Raw genomic sequence first — 21,777 nt, forward strand, 5'->3', positions numbered from 1 at the left:
TGTACCTTTATGAAAGCCCAGCTGTTTTCTTGGTGACTTGTAGTGCATTCCAAACTTTTCTTGTTACTTAAGCCTAGTTCTCCCATGTGGTAGACTGGATGTCTGTCTATATTTGGCAGTGCTGGTGGTCACAGGCCTGAGACTCTAAACTTAATGACCCTCGGAGGCAGGTGACAAGCCACTGAGATATGTAAAGTTTCCTTTGCACTCCCTCCAAACATCCTTCTCTTCCCCATGTACAGAAAGTCGATGGTGAGTTCTGGATTCGGATAAGTCTGTGTTAGGACTAATTTCAATTCAAGGAAGTTAGCTGAGCTCCATGGTAGTCACGGGGAGAAAGGCAGGAAACTGAGCGCCTGGCTCGGTGCCGGGCTCAACGTGGGACTCCTTCAATATTTGTTCTGAGAATGAATGAGAAAAGCTAACATATGGTCCTGGTTCAGTAGGAAGACATGGTGTAAGAAGAAGGCTAAATATCGATTAATTCTCCAGCGCAAATACAGGACAGACTATGTGCTGCTGTTAGGGAGAAACCAGCAGGGTCAAGGGGCAGAAGAGTTAACATTTGAATGGAAGGCCAGGGACAGCATTCAGAAAGAGGACTAACTGCCTGAATTCATAAATACCAGGCAGGATGTGCTAAGATGTAGGATACCAATTTAAAAAATTAATAGAAGTCTAAAAATGCCTTACTATTTGATTATAAGTGAATTCCTGGAAAATCTGCAAGCTCTGGAATCAAAATGAGTATTATGTGGTGTTGTATCTTTTTCCTTCTCTCTAGCACAGGAAAGTTGCCTTTGGATAAACGAAAAGTACAAAAATATTCTCCCTATCCGGCACCAGAGGCAACACTCTCTCTGACACTTACAGAAATAATCGAGTGAGACACACACCTGTAGACCATGCATAGCTGTAGTTTCTGGGGTCCATCCATCATCTGCTAGGCAGACAGATGAACGATATGGGAAGACCTAAAGCAATGGATGTAATCACTTATTGTTGCGATGAAGAATGCAGATACCCTATTGTATAAATTGATATTTTAGTCAAAGCAGCATGCATTTGAGTTCCCCGAGTCAAGCCCACAAGAGTTAAAAGGGCAGTCGTTAACTCTGACGTTATTTAGCCCTTTGAAAAAGAAAGACCTCAAAATCTGGCGGGGGTGGAAATGAAGATTAATGTGGTTCAAATCTCAGAACTCAGGACCAATAAAATTGAACTTTGCAAATTTAAATGAAAGATTTGCAGCTATGCTCAGAAACGTTTCTCCACAGTGGTGTTCAGTTATGGTGGCAATGTGTGTCAAAGTGTTTAAAGGAGCCTTCGTTTCATACGAGCCAAGAATATGGGCACTATTGAAAATGTGCAATTTTTTAAGTGTGGCCTTTTAAGTGCTGTGCTTTCTGACTGCAGAAATTAATCAGCTCAAGGTTTTGGAACTAAACACTTCATATATGCAAAATTGGTTTAAGTTGGGTACTAATTTGAGAGGCACTTTAGAGGATAGGCAGAGTCATCAGAACAGAATGTAGCCTAGAATTTGTCTTGTAGAAAACACAGATGAAGAATTTGAGGATCAGAGACAACCTGATAGTGTGAGCCCTTTTACAGATTTCTCCAGGAGAGTCAGAACTTTATCTAAAGTCAGAGAACTGTGGGTTGAGAAGCCGAGACTAGAAGCATGGTTCCTCCTAACTTCCAAGTCAACATCTCCTGTAAGTAAGCTTGAGTATTACATAAACAAGGTTATTTTTTTAAACCAAAAGGAAAACAAGACCGGTAGTTTCTTGCAATTCATGGTCTTCAAGCATGGTCAACAAGGATTTATTTCACCTTGGCGTGCACATTTAAGATGTAGAAATATTCTTAAAGTCAAGGTGCTGCATGCTTTGTCTTCTTTGTTGCTGTTTGTTTTTTTCCCCAAAATAACACTATACAAGATTTGAGAGGGGATAAAAAGAAATAGAGCCCCTTGGGAGAGTGTTCAAACCCTTTTCCTCGATTAACTGTCAAGCTGTGAGTCTTAACTGATGCATCTCAAGCCTTTTGACACTGGTGCCATTTCCGTCCAGCTTCCCCACTATCTGCTCAGGACTTCTTTGTCTTTGCTTTTGTTCCAGTGCTAGGAATTGAACCTAGAACCTCCCCCAAGGAATTCTATAGACTCTTGACTCTTTTGTGCCTCTGAAATATTCACACAACTCTGTTTAGACGTATGCAAATCAAACATTTGCAGATCATAAGCTAGAAAGAAATTTATTTTCAGACAATTCTTTCATGTCATAATTTACCATTTATTAAAGAGAGAAACAAGGATTACATACTAATAAGGTAGATGTGCTTGTTTGTTTTTACATAGTGTTAACTCCCATTTGAATATTTGATACTTTCAGACGCAGATCAGCTTCAACATTTCCCACTGTTGATCGATGTTTTCACCTCATGGCCATCAATGCTGAAAACAGTGATTTACATAAATACGTAGTATGAAATGGCAGAAGTCTGGTTAGGGTATTTTAGAATGGCTGAGAAGTCTGTCTTAATCCCAAGCCAAAATTCACTGAATTTTTTTTTCATGACACACAAGTCAGTAATCTAAAAGCAAATTTTGAAATCATGCCTTCTAACACAACACACTTCTATACATATACTATAATAAATACAAAGATATACTAATTTGATCAAAGCTATCCAGAAATGATGGCAGACAAATACCAGAAATCTTTGTTTTCTGTAACTAAATCTTGATGCTTCTGTGACTGGAAAAAACTTTAACGTGCAGTATAAAAAATGCAATTCATAACACATAGCAGTCTTACCTCTGAGTCCAGGTGTTTCAGCAGGCATGTCTTGATGTCGTATGATGTGACGGCCTGTGTAATACATAATGCACATGTCATGAGTTCAGAACCAAGGCAATGGGGCATCCAGCATACAATACAAGCATGTGTGTGGGATGATTCATTACTCGTTTGGTTTTTAATTATTTTTGCTGTTGAGTGTTCAAAAACTTTCTACTGCTGAGATTTTATTTTTGAGATTATTATGTAATGACAACATTTTGCCCTTCCTTTTCCTCCTTCCAAACTCACCTTTATACCCTCCCTACTCTCCTTCACAGCCCCCATACTCAGATATAAGACCACAGATTAAGGTCCCAGTCAGTAGTTTAAGAAGCTGGGGTTGAGACCGGGTTCTGGGGCTTGATCCATACCACAGCAAACAAGAGCGAGCATTTGCTGAAATAGCATGGGGTGGAGTGGCCCTCTAATTTTCCTCAGTTTACAATAGCTGTTTCTCCCAATTTGCTATTTAATAAAAGCTTAGAGCAGCAACTCCAGACCTCAGAAAACATTTTTCCCCCAGAAAATCCCTCTTGACAATGCCTGGTAGGCAATCTGGGATGCATCCCACAGAGTTCTGGTGGCCATGCACGGGAGCTGTAGGCTTCTGATGTTCACTCTCTTTGGACTTCTGCCCTTTGTCCAAATTCCTCAGGTCACTCAGACTCCTGCTGCCCTCTTTACAGCATCCCTAGCAATGTTCCTGTGGGCTCCTAGCTTCTCTCAGCTGCATTGCTGCTGCCTTTACTTGTTCAAAGCCATGGGTGATTTTTCCAACCTGTAAACTCGTCAGTGCTTGGTGCCATATCACGATGGTCAATGAAGTCAAGAATTCTGAAAACCTAGAGACCAGGACTTCAAAACTGCCTGAGCAAATGAAGGATGTCAGCTTCACACCTCATTCCAGGAGCTCCGTGTGGCTACACAACTCTCCCCATGGCTATGAAATTTCCTACAGTTCAATCAGTAATGAACTAGAGGATGCGCAGATAACCGTGGTCCAGCCTTGACTGTGGGAATTTATCACAAGTCAGGAAACATTAGCCATTATCAACTGTGGCCCTGGAACTGTCTTCTTAGGTTTGAAGCCCACCCATTTCTATTCATCCCCAGCAAGTTTTCCTAGATGCACAATCAGAGAAAGATAAGATCTGGGGTTGATTGCTAAACAACCGAATGAATTCTGTTGATTATTTTTAAGCATAAACACCCTTTAGGGTAGTAAACTTTAATCGTTCTTGATCCTGTAGAGATATCGCTGACATCAACTCATTAAGTGAATATTCAAGACATATTTACTCTTCAAAACATCAACTCTGAGAGAATGAGATAATTCGTAGGCAAATGATTTTCTCAAAATGATTCCAAATTGTATTTAATGTATTATATCAATGAAACAAAAATATTCTATTGCTAATAAATTTTTCTACCAATTTTGCAATTTTAACAATGGTTTAAGGAACACAAACTGACTGAGTTTGCATGCATTTTTTTAAATTTTCCTTATGTTCCACACATATGATAATATAAGTTCTGACTTGTTTGTTTTTCAACGTTTTTCATTGGCAGATGAAGGTTATGAAGAGAGACATAAACCCAAACAGGGTTTTCTTGAGAATATGGATAGCCATCTTCCTCATTAAAGGCTAAGTGATCTTGCAGACCAGAGTGCTTTACACTTGGTAATGAGTCTAGGTCTTTGAACATCCTCATTCATCAGCTCTGCTTGGAAGAGATTTAAATTTTCATATCTAAGGAATTTTTATAGGTTATAACATATACTTTTCAGCAACCAAATTACTAAATAGTGAGTAAAATTCCAATCAATTAGCAAAAAAAAAAAAATGTTCTTTCCATAATGGGAGTTGTTTGGTTTTTTTTTATTTAAGCATTAATTTGGGGCCTATAGGGTCTTTATCCTATAAGGAATTTAAGTATTTTACATGTGTTTTAGGTCCTAGCCCATGAATACACAAAACCATTAGTCAAACTCTCATTTTATTAAGAAAGTTGCCCAAGTCATCTTTTGTTGTAATGGGGCTGTTTGTTTGTTCCTAACTGCTCAGCTCATATTAACCACACAGAAACTGTATTAATTAAATCATTGCTTGGCCCATTTGCTCTAGCTTCTTATTGGCTAACTCTCACATATTAATTTAACCCATTTTTATTCATCTGTGTATGGCCATGTGACTGTGGCTTACCATGTAAAGTTCTAGCATCTGTCTCTGGTGGGGCTCCATGGCTTCTTCCTGACTCCACCTTCTTTCTCCCAGCATTCAGTTTAGTTTTCCCCACCTACCTATATTCTGCCTTTCCCAGGCCCAAGACAGTTTCTTTATTAACCAGTGGTATTCACAGCATACAGAGGGGATTCCCACATCGATTGTGTAGAGGGAAGTCATTGTATACAATCTACAGTGAAATAACAGCTTATTGTGATATATAAAATATCTCATAGGGATTATTTATCTCATTAAAATACTTTGATTTAACTTTTGTGTTTAAAAATCTTGTCCTACTAAAATTAACCATGTGGACTGACCTGCTAGAGCGTCAGAACACAAGCGTGATTGACAACACCATGGAAACAGTGGAGTGGTAAGAGGCTCCACTGACCCCTGAATGCCTGTGGTCTCCCTTTCTGTTCTCGGAACCTCATATCAAATTATGGAAGATGAATGTACAGGCCAAGTGAGGACACCATTCTGCTCCCATATATAATGCATTCAAATGCTTCATTTAATTCTTAATTTTTAGATAAAGTATCGATAATGTGAACATAAACTGCCAGTGATATTCCTGTAGCCAAATAGATTTGCTTCCTCTCAGGGAACTGTGCTGTCCCCTGGGAGGCTGGAGAGGGAGGCAAGAGTTGGACAACAGACCAGATGTCAGGGGCAGGAGAGCACAAGGCAAGGCTGTAGAATACCTATGAGGAGACACAGGCTCAAGGCTGTAGAATACCTATGAGGAGACACAGGCTCAAGGAGGAGAATACCTATGAGGAGACACAGGCTCAAGGCTGTAGAATACCTATGAGGAGACACAGGCAGATGCACAAGGCCACGTGATCTTTGGTGTCTTCTCCTACTTCAGAGACTGCACGTGCCATTGCCTCACCTCTCTGTCAGGCAAACCCTCTACTGTCTGTGTGAAATGAGAACCAAGCAAAGCGCTCCGAGCTATGGATGGTCTTCAACAGTAAACTCCCATGCTGGCCATGGCTTCAAAGAAACACTAAAGTCCAAAATAAATTGAAGAAAAGGAAAGCATTACCCGTCGTGATAACCTCCTTATCTCTGATTCTTAAAAATTAATTAACTGTGTTCTTTGACAATTTCATACAGAAATGTCATTTGTCCAAATTACTTTCAGACCTACCATCTTTTGCCTTCCTCCAGCCTCTGTCAATGCCTCCTTTCCCTCAATCTTGTCTATCTGCTTTCAAGTTTTTTTTTTAGGCATCCATTGAGTTTAACCAAGGCCCTCTGCAGGAGCATAGATTTGGAACCAGCCCTTGGAGCCTGGCGGGCTCACCAGTGGGTACACAGCTGAACACAATAACCCCTCTTTCCCGCATTTATCAGTAGTTAATAGTTCAAAAAGTAGGGGTAGCACTCCATAAGCATCTTCTTCAATCATGACTGATAGTTGGCAGGTCCAGTTCTGGGCAGGCCCAGGGAAGGTAACCCTTCCAGCTATAAAAGCACGGTTGTACAAGGTGTGTCATACCCAGAAAACCATACCTTTGCAGTGTTTCTCCTGGTTTCCCAGTTCTTATGTTCCTTCTGTTCTGTCTTCCTGAGCTTTTAGTGGTGTGAATGTCCTGTTTAGAACTCAGCCAGCCCTTACCGTGAACATCCTGAGCCACCAGGAATCTCTGTATTTCCTGATGTTGACTGCAAAAAGAATCTTCCCTGATTAAAGCTGAGAGTAGTGTTTGTCTATGGGTATAAATATATGTAATTAAAAGGTGATTTAATGCCACTCTAATTTAACTAAACAACACAAGGAAATTCCTCCCCTAGAGCTTGTGACCTCTCCAGCCCCTCACCAGGTTATTGTTGTTTTATTTTTCTGAGTTTGCAGTACCAAGCATGAGTTCCCACCTGTGGAGTAGATCCTAAATCCAATCAGAGTTCTGTGGTCACCTTCCCAACAGTCATAACATTTCATTCAAAATCGTTGCCCCAAACTCTGGGAGAGGTGCTCCTGAGCACCGTTGGTATTCCCCAGCTATTCCGTTCTTCCTTGCCCTGTGGGAGTTCAACTGGAAGAAACAACTTGTTGTCCTTTTCAAGGAACCTTTAAGGTCAGGGTTACAGAGGGTTTGTTTAAATCCACGGTGGAAGAAGAAATTGCACATGCCAAGGCGGGCTGTCACATGCCTCCCATAAATCATACAAAATAGCATTAAGACAAATAAAATATTATTATCGTTTCAAACACAAAATGCATAATTGACATTGTAGAACATCAGGTAACTGACTTTTCTTGAGCTCCCATGTGCTAAGCACACAGCAGCTGCCAGATCAGACACTGCTTCATGAATGTGCCCATGTTAGAACCTCGAAAAGTATGAAGGGAAGATGTGGTCTTTGCAAAGAACCTTCTACCATGCATCAACCTAGAAATCAATTCACACCAAAACTCTCTTTACTAGTTGAGGCAGATGGAGTTCCAACTGTCTCTATCCTGAAAGTCTTCCCTCAAATTGACGACACCTTACTTTTAGAGCCATTCTCTTAAGAAGTCCAGAAATAAATCTACCTTCTAACCAACCCACCCAAATCTGTCTTATATAACTAAACTATCTCATACAGATGGACAAAGTACGGTTTACCAACATCAGAACCAATTTGTTGAGAGACTTAATATATAACTAAGCCTGGTAGGTAGTCTCTGATGCAGCTCATGGTACTGACACTACATCTGTCAGTTTGGGAACAAGAATCACTGCTAAGCCCATTCTTCCACATCCTAAAAGATGCGAGAAAATCAATAACTGTGAAAATCCAGTCCTCCAAAAAATAGGAGAGAAGAGATATTCTAAGTGTCGGCCAAAACCAGCTTACCATTTACATGGCAATTCTGGGAACCTAGAAAATGATTTCTCATATAGAATTATAAAGAAGTGCATTTTGTATTTTGCCTGGGACAGTCATAATTATTCTTTAAGCCTAGCCAATAGCAGGCAAGATACTGGACAACGGCAGGAAGGAGGGCAAATATGGAATCAATCTTTGCAGCAAGATACCAGAAATTACTGTCCAATAATGAAACCATTTGAAAAGAGAAAAATCTGTAAACATTTAGAGAGACAGTGAAATCATAAGCAATAAGAAGAAAGATTTGTGAATACCAAACCTTGCCAAGTCTAAAGTACTTTTCTCCCAATCTGAGATTTCAAATTTATTAGAGGAGAAATAGAATTCAGAAAGCCATCCCACGTTTGGGGAAGGCAATTGATAATAAATGTAGGAAAGAATTATGGCAATCTTTAAATCCAGAAAGAAACTTCAAGACCATTCAGTTCCCAGTCCCAGGATAACATCTGAAAGCCCCATGGTGAGTCGTTGGCCTTCATTCCCAGCGTCCCTGAGCAACGTGACATCAGCCTGGCTTCTCTTTGTTGTCTGCAGGAACACTGATTCTTAACTGAAAGCTTGGATAATAAACACAAGCACAGAATAAGCTTCAGGTGCTCTGCACATGTAGGAACCCCGAGTATCATAGTGTCCAAAAGAGAGGGATAGTGTTATAATACCCAGCATTGAGTAGAGGTGGGCTCACGGCATGATTATGGGATTGGCGCACTATAAACCTGAGAAACCATCATTCCATGCCATTAATCCAGGAAGCACTGTGACTTGCCAGAGAAACAAGGACTCTCTTTTTCTTTCCAATGCTATGTGAATAGAACCCTTAGGAGGATGGGAGCTATAGCTTGTCCCTGTCTTAATATTCCAAGAGGAGCACTTTTGCCTCTTATCATTCTTAGCTTGAAGCCAGCATTTTGAAGACCATCAAGCATATACTGGATTATTAAACCTTGTGTACCAATACTCTCCTTCAATGATCTTAGCTCTTGATCAGTCATGTTCCTGCGATGCTTCTCCCTACTTCCCCTCCTCCTATTGTAAAGCCAGTTTCTGATAGTTTCATATTTCCTCACTCACAAGTATTTTAATCCATTTCTAAAAGACAAGGCACTGAATAATAAGAAATTGATCATAACACAATGATTACACCTAAGAAAATTAACAACAGTTATACCAAGAAATGAATGCTCAGGCAGGGTTTAATTTAAAATTTCTTTCAGGGTCTCTTTTAGCAGTTTTATTAGATTGATATTCAAATAAGATTATTTTATCTCTTCTATTGTTATAGTTAGTTTTCCACTCATCCAAATAAATTGGGAGGGGGGACACCAAGTTATTTAGGATTCATAACCATCTTTCTATTCTTGACTGAATCCCCAAATACCTTTTACCTTTGGCATTTCACTGCTGTTCAGCTGATAGCCCTGCTGCCAAGGAAGTAGCCATTAGGCCCATTATAGCTACTAACATTAAACAAAGTATTCGGTTTCTTCATTGTTGCTGCCTTTGAGCGCTAGTTGCTGTATCTCACTAACAGCTGGCATGGGGAAGTGTAAACTATTTTCCTTTGGTTGTTGGTCTCCTCTGCCTCCTTCTCTGTGTCCGCCTTCTCCTTCCTGCACATTCCAGCTAGTGTCAACCTCAGCAGGTAGCCAAGCATGCCCTTGACTTCCTGATCATCCTGCCCATGTTAGTTCTTGGATTACAGGTGTGTGCCAGCACACCAGGTCCAGATCAGGGCACTTTTAACCTTCAATGACTTCTGCTGGGAAGTCCTACTTTTGAAGCTTCATAACCTTTTATGAAGTAACTTTGGAGGAAAATAAATATTGAAAACTGTCTTCACCGAGACTTTCATTCACAGTAGCCACTGTAAGCTTTTTAGCTGGATCCTGAAGATGGAATAAAAATTCAAAGATGTGTATCTTTACATTTATATAAATGGTTTCTTTCTTTAAAAATCTTTTGTGATTTGACTTTTTGTTCGATTTTTAAAAACTTAATCATACTGATTACCTCATATTCATCTTGTTCATATACATATGTAAATATGTGGCTCTATTTTAATATATTATCATTGATTCATTAGCTTTTACTAAGTGTTTCTGTTTTCTTCATTCTCCCATAGCATTCACTGAGCTTTGACGAAGCCTCTTCTAAGTCTTTTTGCCTCTTATTTCAAATAAGTGAAGGAGTTGATCCTGACATGCAAACACTAGAGCCCTGAGCCTGTGTGTTTTGAACCCTCTACTTCATGAAAGCGTTTCTGTCAAGTTTTACCTTGAGATAGTACAGCAAATAAAATTACCTTAGATTTATTAATATCTTGCTGTATTACTAGGTCTGTAAAATTAATACCTTCATATTGTGGATTCTTGATCAGGTAGTTCCTTGATAGATGCTATAAACTAAAAAGAGGGAAGCTGCACATGGATTCTATATTTTAAATGATGCCTGGAGGGGCATATTTCTAACTATGCTGGTTTGCTCAGAATCTCTATGAACAAAGCAAGTTGCTTGTCTCTGACAAGGCCTGATAACAACCTCCCGTGTTACTGTATTTGCAATGCTGCCTTCAAAATCCAAACGAGACCGCGTTCAAAGGGTGTGACCAGGAGACAGTGAGGAGTAGTCGCATTTGCCACCAAGGAAGCAACTCGCAATCCTGTCCATTCAGGAGACACCATGCGAGGTCCCGTGAGCGACACAAAGCCACGTGGGGACCGATAATTGAGGCACCTTTTCTTTTTACAAGACTAACTACAGAAGTTTTATTTTTCTAGTCAGAAGCTCACTCTGGCTTTGTTCTATTTTGATCTTTATAACTTATTTTAAAGATCGCTCAGTAGTTATTCATTGCTCAGTCAGTCTGGCTGACCTTTGGCCCAAAGCGGTGGCAGTTTGACCTGGCCTATGGAACTCAGCGCTTGCCACTCCATGAAGCTAGTCGCATAAATAACTTCAAATAAAACCCTCCTGGAAGTCTGTGATGGACCCCAGCATGATCGAGAAGCGGGGCAACAGGGAAAGAATGAAGTGGGACTGCCCAAGAATAGAGAGAGGCGACCAAGGGCTAGGTATCTTTTTGTCCTCTCTCCCTCCCTTAAGATTCTCTCAACCAATACATGAAAAAAAAAAAAAACCAGGCATGGGAACGCATAAGAAAACAACACAGTAATATGAAATATGTTCCCTTTTACGTGGGCTTTTTTTGGGGTTGGGCACACAAGGCAAGTCACGGCAGCAAAGAATTCAGTGAGGGGAGACTTAAGTCTGCAACTGACTAGCGGCCAGCACAACGACGCAGTGTGCCTGCGTTTGCGTACAAACACACGTAGGTGCAGATGCGTGTATGCCAGCACACAGGTATTACATACATATGTGTCTGCTCACAGACAATAACAGGAGAATGATCCAGGGGCAAAAGGCTGCCTCTGTCTTGAAGCCATTGACACTTTATGGTTTCTGAACTTCAAAACGAAGCAGTTCTGAAGGCCATTTAGTGCCACCGTACAGGACTTCCTGAGAACTGAGGCTCGTAAAATAGAGGCGCATCTGGCCAGCAGTACATGAAAAGGGCCCTTAGCAAACAACCGTTCAGCGGGGGAGTGTAAACCATTGAGAAACACCTGGCGGATATTGCCCTTGAGGTCCCCAGAGGGTGAGGGCTAGGAAGAGCTCACTTAATTGGGCATCATCAGGCAACTTGACAGCTCCAGAATACTGGCAGGAAAATATTAAGAGACCACACCATCCCAACTGTAGTATTCAGGCACAAACACACACACACACACATACACACACACACACACACACACACACACACACACACCGGGAAGAAGTTAGGACAAAATCCTGCACCCACAGCTCTCTAAATCCTGTCAAGCTGCTCCTAAGAGCCCTGGTACCTTTGTATGATCTCATTGAACGATGTGGGTGTGCCACGTGTAATCGTTCAAGGTCAGACAAAGGTAAATTATCAATTAATGCTTAACCGAATTTGGTCTAATGTCAAAGGGCTCAATTTAAAAAAAAGAAGAAGAAATGGAATATAAAGCTTACATTGTGCTTTCTAAGAACCCAGGGATTTCTTATCTTTCAAACAGAGCAGGGAGCAGGGAGTCAAAGATGGCAGTAAAAGCCTCATTTCCCGGGATTCAGGATGGCTGAGGCAAAAGGATCCAAAGTTCGAGGACAGTCTGCCCTACATAACAAGACTTGGTCTTAAGAAACACAAAGTGAAATAAAAATACCAACCATAATATTTTACATAGCTGTGAGGACAGAAGAAATCATTAATAGTAATAATAATAATAATAATAATAATAATAATAATAATAATAATAGTGTAAGTAATGCTTCATACTTGACTTGTCAAGCCAATGTTTTTATTATTTTCTATTTAAATAGAGAAACAATATATGGACGGCATGAGCTCAACCTCTCCCCTCTTGTCTCCAGCAGCCAGCTCCTCGCTGAAGAAGCGATTCAAGAGGCGGGAAATTGAAGCCATCCAGTGTGAAGTGCGGAAGATGTGTCACTACACCAAGCTTTTGTCCACCAAGAAGAATCTGGACCATGTGAACAAGATCCTAAAGGCCAAGCGGCTGCAGAGACAATCAAAGACTGGCAACAACTTCGTCAAGAAGAGGCGAGGTCGGCCTCGGAAGCAGCCCACCCAGTTCGATGAGGACTCCAGAGACCAAATGCCCGTGTTGGAAAAGTGCATCGACCTACCCAGCAAGAGAGGCCAGAAGCCTAGCCTGAGCCCACTTGCGCTGGAGCCGGCTGCGAGCCAGGACGCCGTGATGGCCACCATCGAGGCTGTCATCCACATGGCACGGGAGGCGCCACCGCTGCCCCCTCCGCCACCACCACCGCTGCCGCCGCCCCCACCTCCACCCCCACCACCGCCACCGCTGCCCAAGACCGTGAGGGGCGGGAAGAGGAAACACAGACCGCAGCCCCCAGCACAGCCCACGCAGCCCCCGCCACAGCCCCTTCCCCAGGAAGAGGAGGTAAAGGCCAAAAGGTCAAGGAAATCTCGAGCCAGCGAGAGTGATGTCCTTCCCTAGGGCAGGCCTGGCTGCGGGATCCAGGCAGGAACTGATGCAGGGGAGGTCAGCAGCCAGGGTGGCGCCAATTCCCTGCCACAGGGACACCCCGCCCCTCTCTTCAGTGGGCAGGCAGGATGGGCAGAGGACAGGGTGGAGCCATGGGAGTTCTTGGGGTAGCAAAGCAAGGGGACAGCCCCCCCAAAAGCAGCTATCTGTGCTACACAACATTTCCCAACCCAGAGCCACTCGGCCTTGGCTGGATACTAGCAGGCTGTAGAAGAAGGAAGAGCAGGAGCGTAAAGCTGGTACTCTCTGATGGCCACCTGACCCCTGACCCCTGACCCCCACCTCATCCCAGGTGCACCCTTGATTCTGATTTAATTTGCTGGTCAGAAAACAAAAAAATCAAATGGGGAATGTCCTCCACTAGCAAACATTCCAAGGGGGAGCTAAGCTGCAAGCTTACCAGCTGGCTTGTAAACCACTTCCAGGTAATTGGCTTTTATTTCTTTTGGTTTGCAAACTCGGCTAGGCTTTGGGGCACCAACATTATCTACAAGTGACCCGAAAGATGCATCTTTCCGTTAACAACACAATTGCTCAAATGGACTCTTGTGATCAGAAGGTGGAATTGGACTGATAGGCGACCTTAGATCTGCTCGTGTCCCTGTCTCGTACACTGATTTTGCATTGTCTGTTCCTGCTTTTCCTTTGCGTTGTATTTTCATGTACTCCCGTTAACTAGCTGCCTTCTATTTCGTGGTACACATCTACGCAATGTGAACTTTCCCCGTGGCTGTCCTGGCTTTCTGCCTCAAGGGAACGGCCTTGAATCCCAATCATTGTGAAACATAACTCAGTATAGATACAAGCTTTTTAATAAGTGACTCGGAGCAGCCAAGGGAGATGTTGACCCAAGCGTCAGCCAGGTTATTTTTATACTTAAAACATGCCAGTGACACATAGACAGGATAAAATGGTTTTAATACCCCACAGCAAGTGGAATAACTGATCAGCCACCAAATATCAAAATCTCACACGCACCAGATAGAAAACCATCTAACAATGCCTTGGTACCTGATTATTCTCATGCAAAGAGCTGGCATAGGTTGTTGGGGGAAAAAAAAGACAGACAGACAGACAGACAGACAGTAGAGGTTCATTATCTCTTAATAATTATTTCTTAAAACTAAAGGGGAGTAAGTGTTCTTATCTAAATAAAATAAAAATTAAAGTATTGAAAGGGTGTCACCACTCCAATTGTATCAAGCCACCTTGGACAAAGTATCCAAACTGTGGTTGCCTTAATACACTAAAGCGTTGCTGTACATAATGTAATTATAAACCTATCAGTCTGCATGGAAGCAAACTGTGTGTGACAAATCGTCTTTTAAATGGTCAATTTCAACTGTACATTTCTCATCCACGTTGTTCTCTAGCCGCTGGTTTAGTGTGGACAGATATTCCGTCTATCACCCATTTCCAAAGCCCGAGGAAAACATGTGAAGGCTCAGAGTGAATCCCCCTGCTGCAGGTGTTTTTAAAAGGCCCATGTGGACATTTCAGATAAGTCTTTTCAATCTCGTCCCTTACTCCTCCCCTTAACTTCCTCAAGACATCAAATACCTGGCAACGTAGCTTGCACTAAAGGAAACACAGTGATTTTCACTTTCTAAGGAGAATTAGGATATCTGGTATACCTCCAATTTAAGTTGGGATCAGTTAAGAAACCGCAGTATCACTTCAGGACATGGTTTCTCCTCCTCAGAGAGAGATGGATTTTGGGGGGTAACATACGTGAATAAGTGGGTAGTACTGAGGACTGAAGAAAATTTGAAAATCTCAAGTTAATATGCTTGTAAATACCACTGCTGTGTGGCAGCACCAACAGTTGCTTGGAATCACAGAGCCATCCTATTCTGTCCTATCGAAATGGACTTCATGTCATTTGCCGCCTGCGCGGACACTCTCATTTAATCCTAGCAATACGTATGTGTAAAGGACTGTGCTTATTTCTAGCTTTTATCCTATACCGTTTATGACCTGGGTTGACCTATGGCATTTCACATAATTTGAACAGCAAAATCTAAACAGCCATTTTCAATCTGTCACTCCCGAGCCATGTCTGAGCAGCTCCAGAGTCACGGGGAGGAAGGCAGAGATCGGCCCCTTTCCCCCAACCTTTGCTACGAAAGAGCAGCCATTCCCGTTCCAATTAAGCCATAAAGAGGGTTCTCTTCCTGTTGGACTTTGAAAACCATTTGTTTTTCTCCTTCATTCATTCTTGTTGTAGTATACAGTACCCCAACTAAGCCTATAAGCAGTCTAACCCTCCTCCCAGAGGACAAAGAGCTCAGAGAATGCCCAGCATTTCATGGTATTAACCTACTATCAGTGATTAGCTCAAAAGAAGTTTGAGTTAGAATTTCAAAACCAATAAAAAAAATTCCAGGAGACTATAGTGGACCTGCAACTTCACACATGAATTGGGGGTGTACTGTTGACCCCAGAGTGAAATGTAAGTCCAATGCAAATCCCTGCTCGTCAACCTGGAAAACTGTTTGGAAAACTAGGGGACCGAAAAGAGCTATCGAAAAGAACAGCTGGCCGTGGAAGTGAGCCCATTCATCCACACAGTTGATCCCCACGCCCCGTGACTCCCTCGCTGCTGCTTACTTTTTTCTTTTCATTTTCCATGAACCTAACTCAACGCATTGCTACAGCTCCTTCTGTATTCCCTAACTACCCCTTACCCTCTCCTTTGCTGGCCAGGTCCCTCCATGAAACCAGTTGAATTCCCACATCTAGTTGGTTTTAGAGCCAAGAAGAGAACCCAGCTCTTGATTTCAATTATGGAGGTTCTTAACTACACAACACTGCCTTCTGGGGATGCATTTCTACTTTAAGAGGTGTCATTTGGGATCCTCAAGACTCCATTTACAGACCCACAAAATATTTTGTAACGATCCCTGGCTTTTAATTTCTCTTCATTTTAGAATACCCCTTCAGCAAGTAAGTAGAACCCCACTTACACTACAAGGAGACCAATTAGAGATGAGAAGGTGAAACGCATGCGCAAACGCTCCTTGGCGCTGATGGGTCTTCAATCTGCCTTTCCAAGGGACTAGAAAGCCATCTGCTTTTCGACCCCTCACCTCAAATGAGAGGAACAGAAGGTCACCTTCCTCAAATAGCCCCGCTGTGGCTACCAGTCTAGGAAGAAGGGTCAGAGGAAGGGAAAACATGGAGGGTTGCTTTGTGACTCCACAGGACCAGGACTCAACAGCCACTGGCAGCCTAGCGGAGGTGACGAATGGCTGGCAGTAGAGTAGTGTTTTAACTTGGCTGCTGTCTGCAGTGGGAGGCCATGTTCAATGGCAGTCAAAATTTGTGTTCTGCACATTGCTGTATCTATAAATACGATAAGCAAGTGTTGGCAGAATTATAGTATAAGGTGGTATATTATAAGCTGATCATAAAGGGTTTGGTATTAGGACTTAAGTAGAAAATCTTACTCCTGGCTTGTTATTCAACAATAATCAGATAGTGAGCTTGTGGAGTGTACGTTTTCCTATCACTAGGCAGGTTGACCTGGGAACTGTCTCAAGTCTATACAGATATTTCCAAAGCCTTTAAATGCCAACTGTAGCATAGACAGGGAGTGGCAGGAGCCGAAATGCCTCAAAAGCCATTTAAGTGTTATGTCGCAGGATTTTCAGTCCTGCTCATTATGTAAAAGTACATAAATATAGACATTTTCCTCAACACTACCCTATCTTATCACAATGGTCCAAATGCCAGCGCGTACAGATAATGTCATCACAGTGCCTAGAAACTCAAACTGTAACATACCGTAGCATCTTCTTGCTGTTTCTTCACATTTCTTTCCACAAAGCAAGGCTCCCTCTGCCTCGTGTTTCTAAAAGAGTTCACCCCACTGAGGAGCCTGCCTTCCCTATCGGACTCAGTCACTGGGGAACAGTCACAGAAGCACATATCAACCAAGGAAGAAACTTCCTGGATATCTGTCTCCCACTTGCCCAGGTATAATAAACACTAAAGAGGGGGAAATTGAAGAGCTGCCTACTGGTCAACTTGGAAGGGTAGTTCTGCCCTGGATTGGTGTCTTTCTTTTTCTTCCTTTTTTTTTTTTAAAAAAAAAATCTATTTCTTAAATAATAATAAATGCACATGATGTGTTAAATATGTACATATATATTTCAAAAAATGGGCACAAGATTGTCTTACAAGTCCTTCTGGCTAATTTTTAGTTTGTATTCATAAGTGGTTTTTAAAAGCCTTTTTTAAAGTGTAATTTGCATGTCCTACTTTGATTGTATGTAAACATATTTTAGAACAAAAATGTATTTGTATTTTATTGAATATAGAGGCAAGAAAATTGTACATTGTTTGAAACGTTCTTTTTGTAACAGTTTTTATTCATAAAGCATTTTTGTACATTTAAATGAACATGGACTTGCTGTCATTTGAGGCGTAGCAACATCTGGCATGCTTTACTGTCATGCTCTCCCATGGTCTTAGATGTTGGGTTTTAAACATTTTTTTCTAAAAGAAAGCTCGCTCGGTGTCTTCGCTACCAGATCAGGTTAGCACAGTGCAGAGCACTTAACTATTAAAAAAAAAAAAGTTGGTCCTATTCATATGTTATTCATTGTGTGAAATTAAAGACATTCAATTCAGTCTAAGATGAGTTGTGAATTCTTTTGTCTTATTTTCCATCTGGTTCCCATCACTAAGCAGTTTAATAGCCCTTGAGGGTCTCTTCTCACACCAAGTGGATACACAGTCATTGACAAAATTTTAACCCAATATCTGTCTATGGAAAAGGCACTGTGGACAAAATTTGAGTCTGATTTACAGAGTTTGTGTTCAGAAAATTCTTCCCTACCTGGATATCCTGCGGAGGTTCATTCACATCAATGCAGACTTCCTGTGACAGCCAATCTCAGCATGTTGGAGACCTAGCGCAGCCTAAAGATTTAGAAGAACAGACTGGTGGGAGTGAAATTCTCACCCCAAAGTTTCCATGGCTTTATATTCCCGAGGAAGAAGTCCCTCTCTGGACTTTAGAATTACGTCAGTGACAGAAGGGAAGGGCCTTGTAACAAATGCCAGTTACTGGTCACCTACGGTTGCCTACACTGCGTTCCTTTCTGCTGAAAGAAGGTACATGGCTTCCCCTTGACCCACAGAGTAGCCCTCCTCAGCAATATGACAAAGGGTATAAGGAGGAGGACGTCTCAAAGAAAATGTGAACACAGATGTTTTTTTCTTCCCAGCTTTCCTGTTCCCAATTTCTATTTTGTGTTTGGAAACCTGTTTCAGATTGTAGGCTGTAAATTCTTTCTTGTTTATAGACATACAGGCATAATGGGCTTCTTTTTGCCTTCTTTCTCTCATCTTCTAAGACTGAAAGTCCCAAAGCTGCCAAGGCAGACAAGCAAGGATATGAGCAGGTCCCCATGCCCTCGAAGTCTGTGTGACTCACGTGACTTCAATCAACGTATGTTGTATATAGAGCACCCGCAGAAAGTAATAGTGATCAGGTGTGTTGAGGGGAAACTTCCAGAAGCCAACTCTCGGAGTGGATGGAACACTGAGCCTGGAGGGCTGGGGACTGGGAGAACTCCCAACTTCTCTGGGAGAGCTCTTCCTCTTCTCTGCAGACTGCCTCGTATTAAACCAAGAAATATTAAAACCACAACCTTTCTAATTCTGGTGCACAGGTTGATATTTCCAAAATCAGTAATGACGTCTGAGAGTCTCACTAATGCCTCCCCAGCAGCTTCTCAAACAGAAGTAAAGGTCCCACTCTGCCTCAACTCCAGGGTTTTCATTCAAGCAACAGTGTGCTCGGTGGTTCTCAGCAGAGACACGTCTGTCCCTGTGGTTGGCGTGAATCTCAGTCTAGAAATAGATAAGTAGAATCAATGCTTTCCAACTTTTCCGTAAGTCATTTCTTTGTTAATTTTCGTAGCTCTGTCACCATCCCATTCCACTGGCCAGACAATCTGAGTTCCAACACCAAGAAATCGTCTTTCCAACCTTCAGAAGTTAGGCTAATGAAGGCCTCGCACCTCTGCATTTCCCAGTCTCTGGGGATTTTTAACTCCAAGGCCAGAAAGAACATAGTTGGGGATGGGGTTTTGTTGGTGTGATGTTTCTGGGTTGTTTTGTTTGGTTTTGTCAATTTTCATCCAGATCTCTTTGTGCAGCCTCACCTGGCTTCTGACTCTCCACAGTCCTCCTTCCATGGAAGGGCTGGGATTTAGGTGGGTGCCTTCACATCCAAATGAAGAACATATCTCTCATCTCTTTTGTCCTCTGCCTTTGAAGTCAGATCCATCCTCTGAAAGGTTGAGCATGATGAACCACCCTATATTAGGGGGCTAAGTGTCAGCGGTGTTAGAAATCAGTTACCACCTTAAAAACCTACTTAGCGTGAGACAGGGAGCGGGACAGTGTGGTTTGCAGAGGCGAAGGATGGTCCCTGGCCCTAATAGGCTCTTTTTAGGTCAGATGGGTTAGCCAGCGAGTGAGATGTGTGTGAAATGGAAGGGATCCCACACGGGGCTGCACATCTTTAATGCCAACATGGATTTTTGTTGGAAATGTCAATATCCAGATTTTTAGTTCTTTTTTGTCAGATTTTTAGTTCTTATAACGCTGTGGCAATATACTTTCTTGTCATGAAAGCTTTTAATTTCTAAGATGAAATTAGAGAAAAAACTAGTTCCAAAGTGTTATTCACATTCACATATGGTAAAGCTGGGATCCACCAAATGAGAAATGTTACAGTCTTCAAACAGAAACCACACACATTCTTCTATTAAGCTTGATATTTTAAAATGTAATTAGCTTCTTTTCAGTAGACACTGCGTTGGGGTAAGAGTCCAGAGACCTGGGAAATAATTTTGCTTGGTTACTAAGGAATTCTGTCCCTGGGAGTAAAATGTCCTGAAGCTATCACCTGCCTGCTTTATAAAATGGGAGTAAAACAGAGAAGCCAGTCATGTCCCTTAAGGCTGAGTGTCTCCTCACCTTTGAACTTCCTCAATAAAGCCCTGCCTTGATCTTTCAACTTCATGCTTCCCTATTTCATGAAGCCAGTGACATTCTGAGTTGTTAGCTCAGCAGCAGATCCTGCCCCAATACAACTGAGAAATAGGAAGATGTCGTGGGGAAAATATGAAGTCATATATTCAAGCCCACACGCCCACCCTCCCTCCCTGTCCCCCTTTCTTCCTTTGACAGCACATTGCCACGAAACACATCCATAAGGATGAATAAGAAAAACAGCCCCATTGAGGTTTCCTATTTGTTGAGCTCCTCCCATCTCAGCCTCCATAGTGCTAAGATTAAAGGTAAATGCCACCACACCTGGGTCACTGAAATCTATTCAAGGTTCCCCACCTAGATAATGATTATTCTGCCCATTATCTGCCTCTCCGAATTCTAATTACCTTTACGGCTTTATTCAAACTTCAGCTCCTCCCAGAAGTCATGTGACCACACACACAATCATCTCTTCTTGTACCACTTGCTCACTCACTGGCCTCATTAATTCCCTATACAATGGTGTATAATTATCGCTCAGTGGTTGACATGCCAAGTTACAGGTTGCTCCCTATACAAGGGAACCTGGCTGAAAAGAAAATGGAGGTAAAACCTAGCCTGGATTCCCCTCACCTAGCTGTATGCCTTGGAGGGATGTCTGCTTCAAGGGGACATCCTTTTTCCCATCCTCACATCACTAACAGAAAAAGAAAAAACAAAAAAAGGGGGGGGGGAATAAGGGAGACAGAGACAGTGGCAGAGACCAGATGAGATGACATAAGACAGAAAGAGAGGTCTCATGTAGGTCCTGGAAAATGTAGGTCAGTCAACTTCTGTACCAAATTCTTCCACCTTCTTTGCCCTCTCAGACCTGGCAGACTGCTTGCTCCTGGAAAGGCCAGTTTTAATCCACCAATATATGCACACGCACGCACACACACATACATACACACTCATATACACACACAAACACATACACACACATTCACATGCACACAAACACACACATTTTACTCAGTAATATTTTGAATCTATTCTCAAATTAAACAACTGATATAGCACTTTGCCGAGAAAGATGGAACAACAACAACAACAAAAAAAAAGCAGAACCAGAAGCAGACCATAGTGAGGTTCTGTAATAATGATCAAATTCAGTCGACTGGTTGACATCTGATGTCCCGAGAAGTCTTCAGTTCTCCAAAGAGGATAGAACTTTTGTTATGAGACAATTATAGAGCCACAGGAGGTTGCCAAGGGATGTTCAGGGATCTTCTCTACGGGCCCAGCTCCATTGTTCTCTGCCATGTCAGTGTCCCACAGCACAGCATCTGCATGGCACCTATAGCATAAACCTCACAGGCTAGAAGACACAGAACTTAGTCACATGCCACTCTCTTTGTGAGTGTGACAGACGTGTATGTTGTATATGTGTGTGTGTTAGAGAGAGAAACAGAGAGGGGGGCTTTATATAAGGAATTGTGGAATTCTGTCACATGTGTGGCTTTAGTCAACATATTCAGCTATACCATCCCCACAAATATGTCACCATGCTAACGACCCACCTCTCCTCACCGTCCACACCCCTAGCAACCACGAAGGTAATGCACCTTTTCCAAACTTTTGCCACTTCAGGAACATTTTACAAATGGAGTCCTGTAATGCATACTCCTTCCTTTTAAAAGTCTATTTTTA

The 21,777-nt window shown here is 42.1% G+C and overlaps 1 protein-coding gene across 2 annotated transcripts in view; it reads left to right on the forward strand.

Annotated features, from left to right (window-relative positions):
- Nucleotides 1–17,708, forward strand: part of Setbp1 (SET binding protein 1) — a 337,179-nt gene extending 319,471 nt beyond the window's left edge. Inside the window, exon 6 of one of the 2 annotated variants that reach the window (XM_041640915.1) lies at nucleotides 12,413–17,708. In XM_041640915.1, coding sequence (XP_041496849.1) covers nucleotides 12,413–13,026 — 614 coding nt within the window. In that variant the 3' untranslated portion in view covers nucleotides 13,027–17,708. The remainder of the gene's footprint in view (nucleotides 1–12,412) is intronic. The other variant, XM_041640916.1, reaches the window with a different exon arrangement.
- Nucleotides 17,709–21,777: the final 4,069 nt, after the last annotated feature.

Source organism: Microtus oregoni, unplaced genomic scaffold (genome assembly GCF_018167655.1).
Source record: "Microtus oregoni isolate MIOR12 unplaced genomic scaffold, Mior012 000065F_ref0000479, whole genome shotgun sequence".
Taxonomy (NCBI): domain Eukaryota; kingdom Metazoa; phylum Chordata; class Mammalia; order Rodentia; family Cricetidae; genus Microtus; species Microtus oregoni.